The 17,454-nt window shown below is 51.5% G+C and overlaps 5 protein-coding genes across 5 annotated transcripts; 4 read left to right on the top strand and 1 right to left on the bottom strand.

Moving 5' to 3' along the window:
- Positions 1 to 600: 600 nt before the first annotated feature.
- On the top strand, positions 601 to 6,984 carry LCP9604111_6192 (guanine nucleotide exchange factor DCK1; the record flags this gene model as incomplete). Its single annotated transcript, XM_039074086.1, has 1 exon — positions 601 to 6,984. The coding sequence occupies one exon, from the start codon at positions 601 to 603 to the stop codon at positions 6,982 to 6,984; it is 6,384 nt and encodes a 2,127-aa protein (XP_038927718.1).
- A 643-nt stretch (positions 6,985 to 7,627) lies between these two features.
- LCP9604111_6191 (calcium/proton exchanger) lies at positions 7,628 to 9,269 on the top strand (the record flags this gene model as incomplete). The annotated part of the gene is made up of 3 exons (XM_039074085.1): positions 7,628 to 7,631; positions 7,785 to 8,248; positions 8,331 to 9,269. 3 exons carry the CDS (start codon positions 7,628 to 7,630, stop codon positions 9,267 to 9,269), a joined length of 1,407 nt encoding a protein of 468 aa, XP_038927717.1.
- A 593-nt stretch (positions 9,270 to 9,862) lies between these two features.
- LCP9604111_6190 (mitochondrial 37S ribosomal protein uS7m) lies at positions 9,863 to 11,140 on the top strand (the record flags this gene model as incomplete). Its single annotated transcript, XM_039074084.1, has 3 exons — positions 9,863 to 10,180; positions 10,266 to 10,652; positions 10,721 to 11,140. The coding sequence occupies 3 exons, from the start codon at positions 9,863 to 9,865 to the stop codon at positions 11,138 to 11,140; spliced, it is 1,125 nt and encodes a 374-aa protein (XP_038927716.1).
- Positions 11,141 to 12,183: 1,043 nt separating this feature from the next.
- On the top strand, positions 12,184 to 14,995 carry LCP9604111_6189 (putative plasma membrane phosphate transporter Pho87; the record flags this gene model as incomplete). The annotated part of the gene is made up of 4 exons (XM_039074082.1): positions 12,184 to 12,266; positions 12,416 to 13,613; positions 13,669 to 14,791; positions 14,850 to 14,995. 4 exons carry the CDS (start codon positions 12,184 to 12,186, stop codon positions 14,993 to 14,995), a joined length of 2,550 nt encoding a protein of 849 aa, XP_038927715.1.
- A 772-nt stretch (positions 14,996 to 15,767) lies between these two features.
- On the bottom strand, positions 15,768 to 16,577 carry LCP9604111_6188 (uncharacterized protein; the record flags this gene model as incomplete). The annotated part of the gene is made up of 2 exons (XM_039074081.1): positions 15,768 to 15,774; positions 15,886 to 16,577. 2 exons carry the CDS (start codon positions 16,575 to 16,577, stop codon positions 15,768 to 15,770), a joined length of 699 nt encoding a protein of 232 aa, XP_038927714.1.
- Between the last annotated feature and the right edge of the window lie 877 nt (positions 16,578 to 17,454).

The following is a 17,454-nucleotide window of genomic DNA, read 5'->3' as shown; positions in this document are numbered from 1 at the left end:
CCAGCTTCTGGCTAAGAGATAGTGTGGGGGTGATCTTCGATCTGCGATTTTAATCTTCTTCCTCCTTTCAATCTATCTGACATCTCTCTTCTCTTTTCCCTCCGACTTACCCTGTGTGTGTGTTTTTTTTTTCTATACGGTGAGTCTTTTCCCCACGCCTCTAAATAGTGGTCTCCACCGAAATGTCGCCCAAGGGGGGCACAGATACTCTGAATTGCAACACTCCAGAACTCCCGTTCGTGTCTTTTGATGAGAGAACTACAGTCTCTGTGCTCTCTTTCCTCGCTTTCCGACAGGGCGACAATTCCTTTGGTCCCGCTTGTACCTCCCTAATCATGCCTCTTTAGATCGTTACTTGTCGCATTCCTCGAATTCCCGCATTCCTCTCGTTATTCAACCCCCCTTCGGGACTCGACGACTAAGATCTCCTCCCACTACATGTTGCCTTCGATTGACCGAATCGAACATTCCTCGAACTGATCCACATACCCGAAATCTCTTCCCGCGAGGCTTGCGATCGGAGACCCATTTGCGGGGACTGGCACACCTCAAATCGGGTATCTCGAGCTCCAATCGCGTCGAGCGATTCACAACACAGCCATGCCCTGGCGGCCGCTGCCTCGCATCGCATTTGCCGTTGCCATATACCCTTTCAACCCGTCCTCCCCCGCAGATCTACCATTGGAGCTTGGCGATGAGCTTTACATAATTGAGCAAGGAGGGACGGACGGCGAATGGTGTCGAGGCTATCTAGTCGCGCCGCCGTCGTTACTGGCCGGCTTGACAAGCATCAAAGGCCAAACTCTCGAAGCTCGTGTATTCTCGGGTATCTTCCCGCGGAACTGCGTTGAGATTAGAGAGGTGCTAGGCGACGGCGATGGATATAAAGCACTACTAAATGCTGACCGGAAAAGCATTGATCGACTGACCTTGTCCGGCTGGGATGGAGAATTCCTGTCCCGAAATAGTCTGGCTTATTCCGTCAGTGACTTTCAGGCTGTTGCCGAGGTGTCGGACGTCGTCCTTGCGAAAAAGGGGAAGCCTTCCCAGATTATCATTCACAAGACCGATGGGTCAGACCAGGCAAGTCCGCGATGGCGAACAGGCTCGATCCCGCATACGCCTGTCTCATTTGCTCCTCGCGACCCTGATGCGCCGAAGCCGCCTGCCCCCGTCCCGATGCTTAAGATCGGCGATGAAACTCCGACCTCTCTCACAGAGCCCCTAGTGGATGAAATCGCATCGTGTCTGCGCGAATGGCATTCGACTAATTTGCATGAATTACTTTTGGCACGCCGGTATGATGTATTGGAGGAAATGTCAACCGTGGTACAAGAGCTGGACTTTGCGAGACGACAATTACTACACAATGTTCTGACTGGAAAGGAGAAGGAAGCATTGCGGAACGACACAGTCTGGAAACTTGTCAAGGCAAACAAAATGCTTAGCGGGGACGTGATTGTTCGCGATCCGGAGCAGAGAGGCCGTTTGCTAACGGGTGATGACTCTGCTATCCAATTGGCGAAGCTGCAGTCCGAGATGAGTATGCTCGAATCCAGTCCCACCCAGACATCCGATGCTACTGCACTCCATCATTTGCTGCTGGAGATCAACGCGGTATCAGGGAATGCACCGGGGCAAGTGACTATCGGAATACAGCTGTTCTCCCGGTCAGACGCTGGTTCACTCAGTCCATTATCTGAGACCTATAGCTTAGATATTCCGTCTCCTGATAAATTCGTCAACATGAGCCAAAGCAGTAGACTGAAGACACTGTTCACCGAATTGGCCGCAACAGACATCGGAGATGGATCTCCGAATGGGCGGCAGCTTTATCTAGTTGCTTGGGTTCGTGCCCCAGAGACCCGGTCCACAGCTGATACCACTCCTGTGTCGAGGCCATCAATCTCGCGAGACACCCCAACCCCAACCAAGGCCACGACAAATGGTAGTGTTCAACCTTCGGCCAAGGGTAGTTTGAAAACGCGACGCAGCATGATGTGGACACCCAAGCAACGCGGACCGAGCTTGGATCAGCCACCTAGGCCCATTACTCAAGGAATTCCACGAACATCGAGCAGTGCGTCCAGCGTCAAAGACACAACCACCCCTCAACCCGCACCAACAAAGGAGGTCTCGGCGATCCGTACTGTTGGCGTTGGGATCTTGGAGATATCGCCGATTCTTCGACAGGATAAGGACACTGAACAAGTGATCAACATTTGGTCGCCCCGTCGAGACGGCGAAGACGGCGAGGGGCTGACGGATGGCTTTGACAAGTTGATCCGCGCCTTGCTTCCTAGTCCCACCGGCCGGTATGTACGTGCCGACCCCGCAGCACGTTTACACCTCCATCTGCGCCCCTTTGCCAGTTGCGATGCGGAATTCCTGATTCGTCAGAATCCTACTATATTGCACGATGTCATACAGACACAGCGCATTGGATTCTCCAAGGCTCCTACGAAGCCAAGATCCGATATCTACGTTACACTCTGTCAGGCGGTATTCCCCACAGATGCTCTCCTGTCTCACCCGCAAGCAGGTCAAATTCCTCTGCAGGCGGCCAGCGGACTTCACAATCTTCAACTCACTCTTGAAGTACGTGATTCTAAAGGAGCTCGGATAGACAAATGTGTCTTCCCTTCGTCATCCAAAACTTCAAACACGGCATGGCGCACTACCATCGCCCAGCGCGGCACACCTTGGAACCAGACCATCCGCCTCAAGATCCCCACAGAACAAATCCCTGGCTCGCACATAGTGATGAGTGTTGCAGATGCGCCAGAATTTCCCTTTGCTCTTGCCTGGATGCCCCTTTGGGATCAGCAAGCTTTCATTAGAGATGGGCATCATTCTCTGCTGTTGCATGCTTATGACAAGCAGACATCCAGCATTGAGAATGGAAAGGGTGCTTATCTGAACCTCCCATGGAGCGCGCTCGGCAAGAATGAATCCGCCAAAGATGAAGCTGTGACGGGTCCATTGGCCACTTTGCACCTTGAAACCCATCTTTGCAGCACAGAGTACTCCCAGGATCAAGTCATTCTGAGTCTTCTCAACTGGCGAGAGCGGCCCGTGGACGAGGTCTTGGATACCCTGAAACGTTTACTTTTTGTTCCCGAAATCGAGATTGTGAAACAACTAAGTGGTGTCTTCGACGCGCTGTTCGGAATCCTGGTGGAGAATGCTGGTAATGAAGAATACGAGAACTTGATCTTCAACAACCTGGTCACTGTTCTGGGAATTGTCCATGATCGACGATACAACCTAGGCCCGCTGGTCGACCGGTACGCCGATGAGCAGTTCAACTTCCCATTCGTCACCCCGTGCCTTATTCGAAGCTACTTGCGCCTCTTAAACGCAGGGACCGACGGTACGCAATCTCGCAATCTCCGTGCCGCCTTCAAGGTGGGACGCCATCTGTTAAAATTCATCATCAAGGCTCGCGAGCAGCAAAAGGCCAAGGAGGAAGGTATTGGCATCACCACGGTGCAATCCACCTTCAACAGAGACATGCGTACCATTTTCAAGGCTATGGAGACTTTGATGAGAAACTCGTCGCCGGCTTTGGTGGGCAGCAAAACACTGGTAGTTCAACATTTCCATACGTGGCTACCTGAGCTCTCCAACGTCCTGAGCAAGGATGAAATAATTATGATCGCTCTGAGTTTCATGGATTCATGCAAGGATGTCACCGGCATGTTGATACTCTATAAGCTAGTTCTCATTCAGAATTATACTCTGTTTGATGTTTTCGCCTCCGGCGACGAGAGACGAACATTGATCTCCAGCTGTATTGGCTGGTTGACTCCATACTGGGGTTCCACCTCAGGCGTCTCGGATTTGTATCGAGATCAGGTGCGACTGAGCAACTCAATCGTGGCTCAATTGCTCAGTCAGCCTGATCCTCTGCTTTATGGATTCATGCCAGCTATCGTCGCCTCTTACTGTGCTATCTCCACTGAGGGAGTAGAGGAGTCGGAGTATCTTTCTTTGCTTTTCAGCAAGGCGTTCCCCTTCCAGATGAAGACTGCCAAGACCCCTCAAAGCTTCGATGAGTCTTTGGTGGAACTGTCTGCGCTCATGGCTGCCATTGCCAAGATCGCGTCTCCCAAGCTACCCAACTTGAAAGAATTGGAGCTTGCACTATTTGTTGCTCAGACCCTTGAGGCTCACAACTCCATCCTCGACTGCGAGGCTTATCCCGAGACCTGGTTCAGTATTCATGTGTACAACCATCGCGCGACTATCAAGAGTCTTGAACATATTGCAGTGTTGCTAATTGATAAACTCCTTCCGGCACCGGATGATGCCGACACATTCGATACCAAGCTGTGGGAGTCGTTTTTCACGACTCTGTTAAAGGTGATCTCTAGTGATGTCCTTGCGCTCGAAACTTTCCCCGAGCAGAAGCGCCGCGCTGTCTGGAAGATCGCCGGCGATGTGCGCGAGCAAGGTGCGGACTTATTGCAATCTACCTGGGAAGCCATTGGTTGGGAGACTACGGACGACGAGAGGGAGCGATTCAATCTGAAAAGGCTGGGCGGTTATCAGGTCCAGTATGTTCCCGGCCTGGTGCCTCCCATCATTGGTCTGTGTCTCAGTGTCCACGAGGGGCTGCGACATGTTGCTGTTCAAATACTGCAGACGATGATTCTGAGTGAATGGGATCTGAACCAAGATATCTCCATTATTGAAACGGAGATCATCTCTAGCCTGGATACGCTCTTCAAGTCCAAGCAGATGAACGAGAGCGTCAGCCAGAAGGTTTTCATCGGCGAGCTGTTGGATCTGTTCGAGAGGGAAACTATATCCGATGATCTGTTGTCGAATGCTGTCAAGAGTCTGGTCGGGACAGTCGATGAGCTCTTGGATCTTTTGGTGGCTTCTCAGAGCGGTGCCTCAACCCAAAGTTTGCACGCTCTGAAATTAATGGAATATATGAAGGACATGGGTCGCGAGGACATCTTTATTCGTTACGTTCATGAACTTGCGGATGCTCAGGCTGCGGCAGGTAACTTCACTGAAGCAGGTCTTGCCCTTCAGTTCCATGCCGATCTCTACGAATGGGATCCCATCAAGCCTATGCCGGAGCTACTCAGGCCCGCATTCCCAGCCCAGAATGCATTCGAACGGAGAGAGGCTTTATACTTCTCCATTATCCAGAACTTCGAAAATGCCATGGCCTGGGGCCCCGCGTTAGCTTGCTATAAGGAGCTCGCGGTGCACTATGAGCACACGACAATGGACTTCGCCAAGCTCTCCCGAGCCCAAAGCTCCATGGCTCGAATTTATGACTACATCGCCAAGGGCAACAAACAATTCCCGCGTTACTTCCGTGTGGTCTACAAGGGTCTTGGGTTTCCTCCCGGCCTACGCGATAAGGAGTTCATATTCGAAGCGTGTCCGACTGAACGCATGGCCTCTTTTGTGGATCGTATGCAGCGGGAACACCCTACTGCGCAGGTCATGTCTACTGGCGAGATACCTGACTATGAGGGCCAGTTCCTTCAGATCAGCGCCGTTAGCGCATACCGCGATGTGTCTCATCCTGTCTACCAGCGCCCCAAGGTTCCGTCTTCTGTCCGCGAGCACCTGTTGATCTCGGATCCATCTCGCTTCTCTTCCACTTCGCGACGACACACGACCAGCTCGGATGTCCGGGAGCACTTCGTTCAAAAGCTCGTCTTCACTGTCTCGGAAGCATTTCCGAATATCCTCCGTCGTAGTGAGGTCATTTCTGCCGAAGAGGTTACGCTCTCGCCTCTGCAGACTGCTATTGAGCGCACGTGGCGCAAAACACAGGAGCTTCAGCTTATTGGACGCCGTGCTGCGTCGGGTGAGGATTCTGGTCTATCTAATCTGACCGATGCCCTAGAATCACTGCTTGACCACAGCTCGTCAACCTCTAACTGTGTGGCATCGTATCGGGTATTCCTATCCGATGCGGAGATGGCAAGGAACAAGCTGCTTGAGGAACTTGATGAAGACGGTGAAATAGTACAAGCAACACAGCAGCCGGTGGACCCAATGGAGACGGCGCTCTTCGTTGCACTCGTCGACCACGCCTTGGCTATCAAACAAGCATTGGCTCTTTACCAGCGCCCCGCTCAGCAAGCTACCCAAGCCGAACTACTCCGACGCTTTGAAGATGTCTTCGAGCCCGAGTTAGGTTCTCTCGTCCCTGCTCCGCAGGAGTATTCATCACCTACGCCTACACAAACAGCTCGCCAGTCCCCCTCCTCGAGCGACAATCGTCGAATGCCACCTATCCAGCGAGTCGGCAGTTCAGAACAAGACCTCAACCGCGCAGCCCGAAACAATGCCCACACGCGCAAGCGCTCCGACAGGCAATCCGTCAGTCAACGGATCAGCATAATCAACCCCTTCAAGCGATCCCACGGCGCCACCAACTCCATCTTCACCATCCAGCAATCCGACAGCAAAGGCCAAATAGTGGGTGAAGAAGACGAAAATCTCGACGACGACACGGCTACGATTAACAGCCGCACAACCAGCCACTCCCGCGGCGGCCGAAGCGAGAGACGCCGCAGCTTCTTCGGCGACAAGACCTACAAGCACGGCTCCTCGCCGTCCGTGGCCCATGAATCCCAGACCTCATTGAACACGCACAATGTCCCCCACGACACGGCTGCCCGCTCCCACGACGGCCGCAGTCGCGCCGACTCCCAGCAGCGCGGCCCTGTTGCCACCGGTGCAGCCACAGACCGGATTGCGCCCGCCTCCAGTGGTGGGTGGTCGACGCTCCCGTCTACACGCGATTATTCGCGGCCTGCCACACGTGATAGTAATGTGATGACTCTGACGACCACGAATGGCACGGCGCCGTTGTCCCCTGTGCTCAATAATAGTAATAGCGGGATGCGGGACTCGGTGTTTCGTCGTTTCAGTATGCTCAAGGGTGTCGGCCGCAAGAGCAGTCGGATGGATTTCAAAGCTAATGGTGTGCTGCCGGAGGAGTAATGATGATCACCTTTCTTTTTCCTATTCGATTCTATCCTTTATACCTCTTTTACTTTTTCTTTTCTCCAGTGTCTTGACGCTCCTTTTATTTTCTTTTTCTTTCACTTCGATGTGACTTACTACCCTGTTGTATTCTTCTTTGATCCTTTTTTTTTCTGTCATATGGACTGGGGTTCTCCTTTTGGTGTTAAAAGAGATATACCATGTGCTATATAGTTCCAATCTACATAATGTTATTTTTCCCCTGACTTAGATTAAGTCCAAGTCAGCATCCATGGATCTCCGAAACACATCGGTCCGTGCGTCCCAATCGTGGACTGTGGCAGTGCACAACCTTGGCATTGCACTGTGGCCAATCATCGCGTCCCATTCTCTGGTATGTGGAGCTCCAAGGCCGATGGGTCGTCATTTCAAAGCTCCGCTCCCCACTGACTGGGCCACACCCACCTTGGCAAACACTCAGGGCCCCACTTTTTGTTCTTCAAGTTCCTAACAGTCGAAAGGCTGTGCTAACTTTGATTCCTCGGAAATTTCATGTCGGTGTCGCTAAGAAAGAAAAACCTTGGAAGCGGCTTGAACCCCCACCGATTAACCAATTAACCATTCCTTAATCTCTTTGGAAGCTTGGTACCAAGTAGAAATCATGTGTGGGTTGATATACTCCCTTTCCCCTTCCCATCTTCTCATTCTTCCCCATCCGCTCCTTTCCGGCTTTCTGTGAAAGTCTCATAAATTATACAATTCCGTTCTGGCAACGGATGCAAAATTCACCAAACTAACCCGAGGAATTTTATATTCAGCTCTCCCAAACTTCCGCTCTCACTTTCGAAGCCACACTTTCGGTCCACGAAGAATGGCCTCTGGCACCAACGGCTCCCTGGACGCCAGTGAGCGAACGGGACTCCTCGGCGCACACCGTGGCTCCTTCTCCGGCCTCTCATCTCACGAGCATACCGACCATGGACTGCACCACCACCACCCGAACGACAACCGTATATGGGTGCAATGGCCAATGCGCGTCGTCCACCTGACGTGGAAAACAATCGTCCGCGACTATGTCAACGTCCTGCTTATCTTTGTGCCCTTGGGCATCATCGCCGGTGCCCTTGGCTGGGACTCCACCGCTGTCTTTACACTCAATTTCTTTGCTATTGTTCCCCTCGCTTCGCTACTCAGCTTCGCTACCGAGGAGCTGGCCGCTACTCTGGGTCAAGCGCTTGGCGGCTTGATGAATGCCACTTTTGGAAATGCTGTTGAGCTGATTGTAAGCTTGCCGATCCTCGAGTCTTGAAATTGATACCGGTGCTAGCGGGTGGTGATGCTAATTTATCTTTGTTTCTTGATAGGTCAGTGTAATTGCCTTGAGACAGAACCAGATTCGCGTCGTCCAGGCCAGTATGCTGGGAAGTATCCTGTCTAACATCCTGCTCGTGCTGGGCTGCTGCTTCTTCGTCGGTGGACTCCGCTACCGCGAACAGTCTTTCAACACCACCGTAGCATCGACCATGTCCTCGCTCATGGCTGTGGCGTCCGCATCCCTTATCATTCCCGCAACCCTCTACGCCGCGATCTCGGGTAACTCCATCGCCAATCCCGACGGTGCAGGTGAGAACTCGGACCCGGACAACGCTGCGCAGAAGAACATCCTTATCTTATCGCACGGCACCTCCATCATCCTCCTGATCATCTACGTCATGTATCTCTACTTCCAGCTGGGCTCTCACTCCGACCTCTTCGAAGAGACGAATGGTAGCGATACCGAGAACATCGCCGGCGCCGAGGAGGAGGAGCACGAGGAGGAGGAGCGCATTCTCAGCCCGTGGGCTGCGGGTGTGGTGCTCGTCATTGTGACTCTCCTCGTCTCTATTTGCGCCGATTACCTAGTCGATGCTATCGACCCCCTAGTAAAGACCACAGGCATGAGCAAGACGTTCATTGGACTGGTGCTGATCCCGATTGTGGGTAACGCCGCGGAACATGTCACTGCCGTTGTGGTTGCGTGGAAGGATAAGATGGATCTTGCGATCGGAGTTGCTATTGGTAGCAGCTTGCAGATTGCGCTCTTTGTCACGCCCTTCTTGGTTATCCTGGGCTGGATCATGGATATCGAGATGACACTGCACTTCCAGACTTTCGAGACCGTGGCTTTCTTCATTTCTGGATTGGTTGTTAACTTGCTTATTCAGGATGGAAAGTCCAATTACCTTGAGGGTGGCATGTGTCTCGGCATGTATATCATTCTGGCCTTGGCATTCTATGTCTACCCTGATGATGTTACCAACTGAGCTATGGCTTGAGTTTGGGGCTTTATCTTCGAGTTGTGGAGGTTGTCATCTCTGACCAGGTCCCTCTTTTGTTTAGTTGATTCTTCATGCGCTACATATAGCATCTACCGTGTTTTCTTTGTATTCTTTGTCAAAACTACTTCTCTATAGTACCTGTCTATAGTACCTTAGTAGTCAAAATTGCATGTCCCACTATATCTCTATAAGTCTATGTAGAGAGTAACTCAAAATAGGTCAAACACAACATTAAAATTGAACCACTAGATGTATATCGACATCACTTTGCGAAAATATATCTGCGCTAGATAGTCACTTGGATCATCAGAAAAAGTCTTCTCTTTAGTGCTAGACTAGAATCGACGAATCGAAGCTTAGTTTTGCCTTGAATCATCGCTTAAACTAATTAGTATCCATCACTTTTGTTCTTATTTCCATCAAGTATTGTTGTACATTTCATGACCTCACATCAAAATCTTGGCGCTTACTAAGCAAATCCGGAAATTTGCTCGCCGCAAACCTCCCAAAACAGGCCGATTAATCTTGACCCCCTCGTCTCAATAATTACACCGGGGCCAATTCTCACGACCGAAACCATGCCGCCTCGACTCAACCTCTTCACAGCCAACAAGGCCGTCTCGGCCCTGCGCCAATCCACCACGCCCGCACTCATCGCCAGCCCCGTCCGATTCCGCGCCGTTCAGTCACTACCCATTCAGTGCCGATGGAGCTCTTCGCGCGATGGCTCAAAGAAGGTCGAGCCACAGCCCGATCAGCAGACTTACCCGACTGTCGACCAGCTGCCCGATGTTAGCGAGGAGGCCAACGAGATCTCCCGAATTATGGATAAGGAAAAGCGTTGTGATGGTATTCCTGCTACTCCCGAGTTGGATCAAGGGACGCCCGTTGAGGAGGTGAGCAATAATACATAATATGAGAGCTTGCTAGGGTCTTATGAGAAAGCCGAAAGGCCCGTGTTAACTGTGTTTCGTGGAACAGGTCCTCAGCCGCGATAAGGACGCTATGAAACACATGCCGCAGGTTATGCGGGACGCATTGAAAAAGTCCGGTGGCTCGCGCTCGTTCTCGACTTCGGCTCGAAGCCTTATGAACGATCTGCAGGGTGTTGAGCCTAACAACGAGGCTAACCTTATTCCTCATATTCCCGGACTCGATGGCGCTAGTGATGAGGCCACTGCTGCTCTTGCCAGCATGATTGAGCAGGTGCAGGGTCAGGCTCTTGAGGAAAACCCTGGGCTCAAGTTCGATCCGCCTGCCCTCCCAGAGGAATTGAAGACGTTGAACTTCCGCAAGCGCTACGATACCATGCAGGACCAGTTCACTAAGATGATGATGGAGAGTGGGAAACTGACGAAGGCGCAGAAGGTATGGTTCTCTTTTCTCATCTATGGTTGGCGAGGGTGTGTTGAGAAAATCAACTAACTGGATATTAGAACATGTCTCTCGTTCTGGATCACCTCCGCACCGCCTCTCCCCCCCAGATCAACCCCCGTCGCCGTCTCCTCGGGGCTCCCCCGGCATCTCAGCTCCCCCTCGACCCTGTCCTCTACCTTACTCTCGTCGTCGACTCCGTGGCGCCCCTCTTCCGAATCCGTCAGCAGAAGGGTATCGCGGGTGGTGGTACTGCCGTGCAGATTCCTCACCCGCTGACTCTGCGCCAGCGCCGCCGTACTGCGATCAAGTGGATTCTTGATGCGTCGGATAAGCGACGTGATGCGCTGTTTGCGAACCGTGTTGCGGCTGAGGTGGTGGCCGTTGCTGAGGGTCGTAGCGGTGTCTGGGAGAAGAGGGACCAACAGCACAAGATTGGTATTTCTGGTCGTGCGAACCTGAATACTAACGCTCGTCGCTAAATTGGTCTTATTGGATTGTATTTCTTCTATCCGGGTTTGGGGGTTTGTCTTGTATCTCTGAGCACTTCTGCATATGTACATTTATATAGTCTGGTCAAAAGAATTTGACTTTTATTCTTCATGGGCTCATGATATTTCCCGAGGAAAAGCCAATATCAACCGTTGGAATTTGACATATGCTACGGAGTTTTAGATTCGCTTATGATATCTCCATATCGTTGTCTTATATACATAGACATGGCGGCTTATACTCCTTATCGTTACGGTTCCTATTATTGGAGACCACCTACCCTCAGCTAAACTTAGTTACACACCTTGAATACAATTACTTCTATACATCAACCTCATCTTGTTCTCTGTCACACCTCTCTCAGTGCTTTGTATAGAGCATTGTCTGATAGGCCCTGCCAAGCAGCACGCTTACCTAATCTACAACATAGCTCAAGCGCAACGGTTCCTGGGGTGAGAAAAAAAAAACCGCCAATACGTTCAATATTCTACATGTCTACAGCCTCGGAATAGATTCCAACCAGATACAAGATCTTTCCCCGATCAGTGGAGTGCTGCGCTATATCATTGCCTTACTTAGTGCAACCCCAATATCCAACTGACCCGGACTTCTCGAGCCTCTTCGTGCCCCCACCCAAGATAGAGGCCACTGCTACCTTCCCCTCAGTCCTGCATCTCTCTATACTCCTTGAATGACCTAGGCCGACTACCCTCCGGCCTCTCTCTTGAAGGTGGCTCCTACCTCGCACTCCGATTCCATTGAACTTGTCGACTACCTCCCTCCCTCCCACACAGCTACCACAACCGCATCTGGCCCCGCTCGCTCAGACCAATATCGAGATAGCGTTGGGCGGTTAGACCTTGCCGCCAACTCAAACCCCCTTACAGATTTTGATATCCTTGAGGAATCGCAGGAGAAGACATTAGAGCACGACCAGCCTCAGGGCTTTCATCTTCGGTTCTGGGCTGAGGCTCTCCGACGTCGCGCTCACAACGCATCGCACGGGAACGTCGATCCTGATTCAAAAGCCAAGATGAAGTTCTCGCATAGTATTCAGTTTAATGCTGTGCCCGATTGGAGCTCGAACTACATCGCGTACAGCAATTTGAAGAAATTGTAAGTTGTTGGGTTGAATATCAGGGCGTCTGTGGCTGGGATAGTGTGTACATGCAGATTCGGGAATCTGAATTGGTGTCACATTGCACAGGATCGATGCACCGGCCCGGATGATTATTTCGATGGTGCTAACGTTGCATCGTGACTAGGATCTACACCCTCGAGAAACAGGTCAATCGCGTTGAGGGACCGTCTACCACAGATGTAGAGTCCGCTCCGCTGCTGGGCGCTGAGCCGAGCAACCCGGATGCAATCTTTAAAAGGGCTCTTGACGTTGAGATGGATAAGATCTGTTCCTTCTATCAGAAGAAGGAGGCGGAGATTTTTGAACTCGCAGATGAGCTCATAAAAGACGCTGGTGTATATCTTTCCGAAACGGACGGTGTTAATATGGACCCCGTCAGCGAGACAATCATAAAGGCAAGCTCCCGCCGCGGCAACAATGTCTCGGCTCCGCGCCGGCGGTCTAGTGCTGTGAGCAATGACTCGATGGCGGACGATGAAGGAGAAGGTGGTGATAGCGACGACGATCGTTCCCCGGCGGCCGTCTCACATCGCCCGAGAGTGTCGCAGTCGATCGATGGCGAGTCTGGCACGGAGGACCACTACGGTGATTTGGTAGACTCTTCCTACTTTGGACCGGCGACCAGCCGAGAACCGCACGAGTCGTACTTGAACGACGAGGATTTCCGCGCTCTTTATAATACCGGTATATCGTTAAAAAAGCGCCTGATCGAATGCTACGTCTCACTCTGCGAACTTCGCTCCTTCATCGAGCTGAACAAGACTGGCTTCGCCAAGGCCCTGAAGAAGTATGACAAAACCTTGGACCGCAGCCTGCGCCGAGACTACCTAGCCACTGTTGTCCATCCCGCACCACCTTTCACTGAAAGTACCATGGCTGAAATCGATCGCCATATTGAGAACGTGGAGGGTGTGTACGCGGGCATCGTCACGAAGAACGATAAACAGTCTGCTAGGCGCGAGCTGCGTCTGCATCTGCGTGAGCATGTCGTTTGGGAGCGGAACACTGTCTGGCGCGAGATGATCGAAATCGAACGACGTGCGCAGGCCGCCAATGTTGGTATTCGCCGGACCCTCCTGGGCGGCGATGACCCGGCTAGCTCCCGGCGCCAGGGCGACAAGAACGAGATCCGCACCCAGGAGATGTCAACCCCGCTTGGTCGATTCCAGTTTCCGTTATGGCTCTGTAGCTTGAGCTTTGGTACGCTGATATTTAGTATCGCCATATTCGGCGTAATGCTTTCCTTGAACGTGATGGAAACTCCCGAGGAGCAGAACTGCTTGGCTATGCTAGTCCTCGTTAGTATCTTGTGGGCCACTGAGGTATGGGTTACTGTTTGTTTATTGACTCACATTGAATGCTAACGTTGAGTGATAGGCCATTCCGCTGTTTGTCACTTCGCTTCTTATCCCATTCCTAGTCGTGACTCTAGGCATCATGCGGTCAGACGAAGAGCCGCACACGCGGCTGGGACCCAAGGAATCAGTCGGCAAGGTGTTCGCGGCGATGTGGACTCCTGTGATTATGCTACTCCTGGGTGGTTTCTCAATCGCAGCGGCGCTGTCCAAGTACGACATCGCACGGCGCATGGCCATGTTTGTGCTAAGCAAAGCTGGATCGAAGCCATCTGTGATGTTATTGACCAACATGTTTGTGAGTATGTTCTTGAGTATGTGGATCAGCAATGTTGCGTCCCCTGTGCTCTGCTACTCTATCATCCAGCCTTTGCTGCGCAACATGCCTCCCGAGTCGGACTTCGCCAAGGCACTCGTGCTGGGTATCGCGTTAGCCGCCAATGTCGGTGGTGCAGCGTCCCCGATTGCCTCGCCGCAGAATATCATTGCCCTGCAGAACATGCAGCCGAACATCAGCTGGGGCACATGGTTCTTCATCGCATTGCCCGTCTGCATCATCTCCATTCTACTCATCTGGGTTCTGCTGCTGGTGACATTCCGCCCGGGCCGCAACTCAACCGTGATGCCCATCCGCCCTGTCAAAGACCGCTGGACCGGCATGCAGTCCTTTATCAGCATCGTCACGCTCCTGACGATCGTCCTCTGGTGCGCCAGCCACCAGCTCGAGCACATTTTCGGCGACATGGGCGTCATCGCCATCATCCCTCTCGTCATCTTCTTCGGCACCGGCATCCTCAACAAAGAGGACTTCAACAACTTCCTCTGGACGATCATAATCCTCGCCGCCGGTGGTCTGTGTCTGGGCAAGGCCGTCACTTCATCGGGCTTGCTGCACACCATCGCCATGGGTATCACCGCGCGTGTCGAGAACCTCAGCCTATACAGCGTCCTCTTAGTCTTCTGTTCTCTCATCCTTGTCATGGCCACCTTCATCTCGCATACCGTCGCCGCCCTTATCATCCTACCGCTTGTCCGCCAGATCGGCGTTAGCATGGAAAATCCTCACCCCAACTTGTTGGTCATGGCTAGTGCCTTGATGTGCTCTGTTGCGATGGCATTGCCCACGAGTGGATTCCCTAATATGAGTATGTCCTTCCTTCAGTTCACTTGTATCGAGCTCTCTTGCTAACTTGTTTCTCCTAGCTGCTATCATGACTGAAGTACCTCAGACCGGCCAGCGATATCTCCAAGTCCACCATTTCCTGACCCGCGGCATCCCGGCCAGTCTCATGTGCTTTGTGGTTATTGTCACAATTGGATACGGACTGATGTATGTTGCGGGTTTGTAGGCTATAGTAGGATGGAATGGTCTCGTGGCTCTTTGAAAGAGCTACAGTTTTTTTTTTCTTTGGTTAGATGGGTTCAAATACACTTGGTATAAAGGATGAGAAGAGAGCATATATGATTTGGTTATACTACCTACTCTTTTCTCTATCTGTCGGTGTTTTGATTCTTTTTGTATTTAATTTCTTTTACTTCGCCCGGTTTTCTGTTGGGAGTAGATTCTTTGCACAAATGATAATAGATAGCTAGATGAGTTGTCTAGAGTGTAGTGTTCTAATACACATATATTTTTTATTCTAATGGCTTCAACCAAGTATGACTGACCTGCTTTTTAAAAAGTTATGAACACTGCATCCCGTCCGAGATTCAATCAGTGCAAGCCGAAAGTTCTCTTTACTAGGCAACTTGTTTCAATCTATACAGCATCGGATTAGAAGATATTAACACAAAAGCCTAGTTCATTATTCCAATTCTCCTGACTCAGATATTTTCCAAGACTGAAGGTTAAATGTATTGTACACCGCAAGACACCAGGATAGTTGCCAGATCCAGGAGGATGGCCTATCTGCAGACAAGAAATATCAACAAGAAAGAAAAGAAAATCAACCCATGCATCGTGCATCACTGTAACATAAACCATAAACAAGTCATTGAATGTATCCGTAGGCACACCCGATACCTCCGTGGAACGGGGCCCGAATGCTCATCGAGATGAGAAAGGATAAGCATATTTAGAAGAGGTATGTACTCTTCTCTACTTGCTGTGAAGCGGCAAGATTAATTACTAGATTGTCAGTCAGTGAAATGCACCAACAGAAGTATGGAGTCAAGTTAAGAGCCACGGGGAAATGGGAGGGTTAGATGTGCATAAGAAGAAAAAAGAGGGAATACTAACAGCAAACCAATCGTCAAATCACCATGAATCTTCGCCTTGAGCTGAACCTCAATATCCAGATTGAGGTCTAACCGCAGACGAAGCTGCTCATCACGACCGCCATCATCGTCTTTCTTCTCCTCGCCGCCGCCAAGGACCCCGCCAACAGCTTTGCCTGCACTGCCAGTCACCCCGTTTAGGGCATTACCGGCTGTGTTTTGCACGAGCTGGCCGGCCTGGTCTACGCCGCCAACGCCAGGAAGCCCGCCGAGCGGACTGTCATTTTGTTGTTGTTGTTGTGGCTGGCGCTGGCGACGGACACGGCGCTGAGGTCTGGGCTCTGGTTCCATTTCGCTGCGGGCGATGGACTCGGTGTCTGATTCTTGTGGGCGGGGACGAGGTCTGCGACGACGACGTTCAGGCTTGGGTTGGGGTTCTGGTTCTGGTTCGGGCTGGTCTTCTTGCTCGGGCTCGGGCTCAGGCTCGGACTCTGGGTCTTGTTGTTTGGCAGGCTCTTCAGGCTTAGGCTCGTCTTCTTTAGGTTGCTTGTCCTGGTCCTGATCCTGGTCCTGGTCCTGTTCCGAGGATGGAGGGGTTTGTTCTTGCTTGGCAGGAGACTTCTTGCCTAGCTTGGGAGGGGCACGTTTGGGCTTGTTGGGGGTTGTGTTTGTTGAGTCGGGATTAGGAGTGGGAGGTTGTTCCTGGTCGGACATAGTGAAAATAAAAGAAGAAGAAGAAGGCTGTCAGGAGGGGGAATGAGGGGAATATGAATCGATTCGAGCACGAAATAATGAAGGACAAAGCGTTAATAAATGAACTATGTAATCGTGCGTCTAGTTCAATGATGTAGATTTCACAGCCGTTTATATCATCAGAGTCACAGGGCTTGGATAAAACCGGACGTAAACAGAACCTAACCGCCTCCGACGTCAGCTGGGAACAATGCCGTGGTTCCTGGGTCCATCGGTGCCAGACATCGGGCTGGGACTCCCCAGGTACTGCATAGATGACGTTCCGGGACAAGGATCACGATGTGGAGCGCATATGGAGCAACTGGGTATATAAAGTGTGCATCGGATAAATATAGTGGTCAGCGAGTTTCATGCGCCAATCAGCCTAGATCGCGCTGAAGTTGGTGCATTGATATTCCCCACACTAATAGATTAAACAGACGTAACGCAAAATGATATGACGCCACTCGACGTCAAAGCCTTCACGGCAAATTGCCAGTTATAGATTGCCAGGATGGAGCCAGCCAATCAAACCGCCCGATGACAAGTGATTTACTTGTTCCTAGTTGCTTTTCTTTTCCATTGGTTCACGCCACGAGTCTGTCGTTGTTTCCACGGATCGGACACGAGGATACGCACATTTTGTTGGCAACTTGGCAGATTCTGGAGATTTATCCTGCAGTTTTCAGTATGGACACGGCCTTTACCACGGTCAGGCCTAGCGAGAAGCCAGTGCAGGCTGGGGATTTGGCGAGTTGGAGAGAAGTTGGAGAGAAGTTGGAAAGCAAAGCCTCCAACGTCATGTTCCGCACTTTGATATGATGTCTGTGCGCCGTTTCCCCGTCTTGAATGATACATC

The sequence above is a fragment of the Penicillium roqueforti genome (genome assembly GCF_015533775.1).
Source record: "Penicillium roqueforti strain LCP96 04111 chromosome Unknown scaffold_16, whole genome shotgun sequence".
NCBI classification, from domain to species: domain Eukaryota; kingdom Fungi; phylum Ascomycota; class Eurotiomycetes; order Eurotiales; family Aspergillaceae; genus Penicillium; species Penicillium roqueforti.
This window is presented reverse-complemented; position numbering and strand designations above follow the sequence as displayed.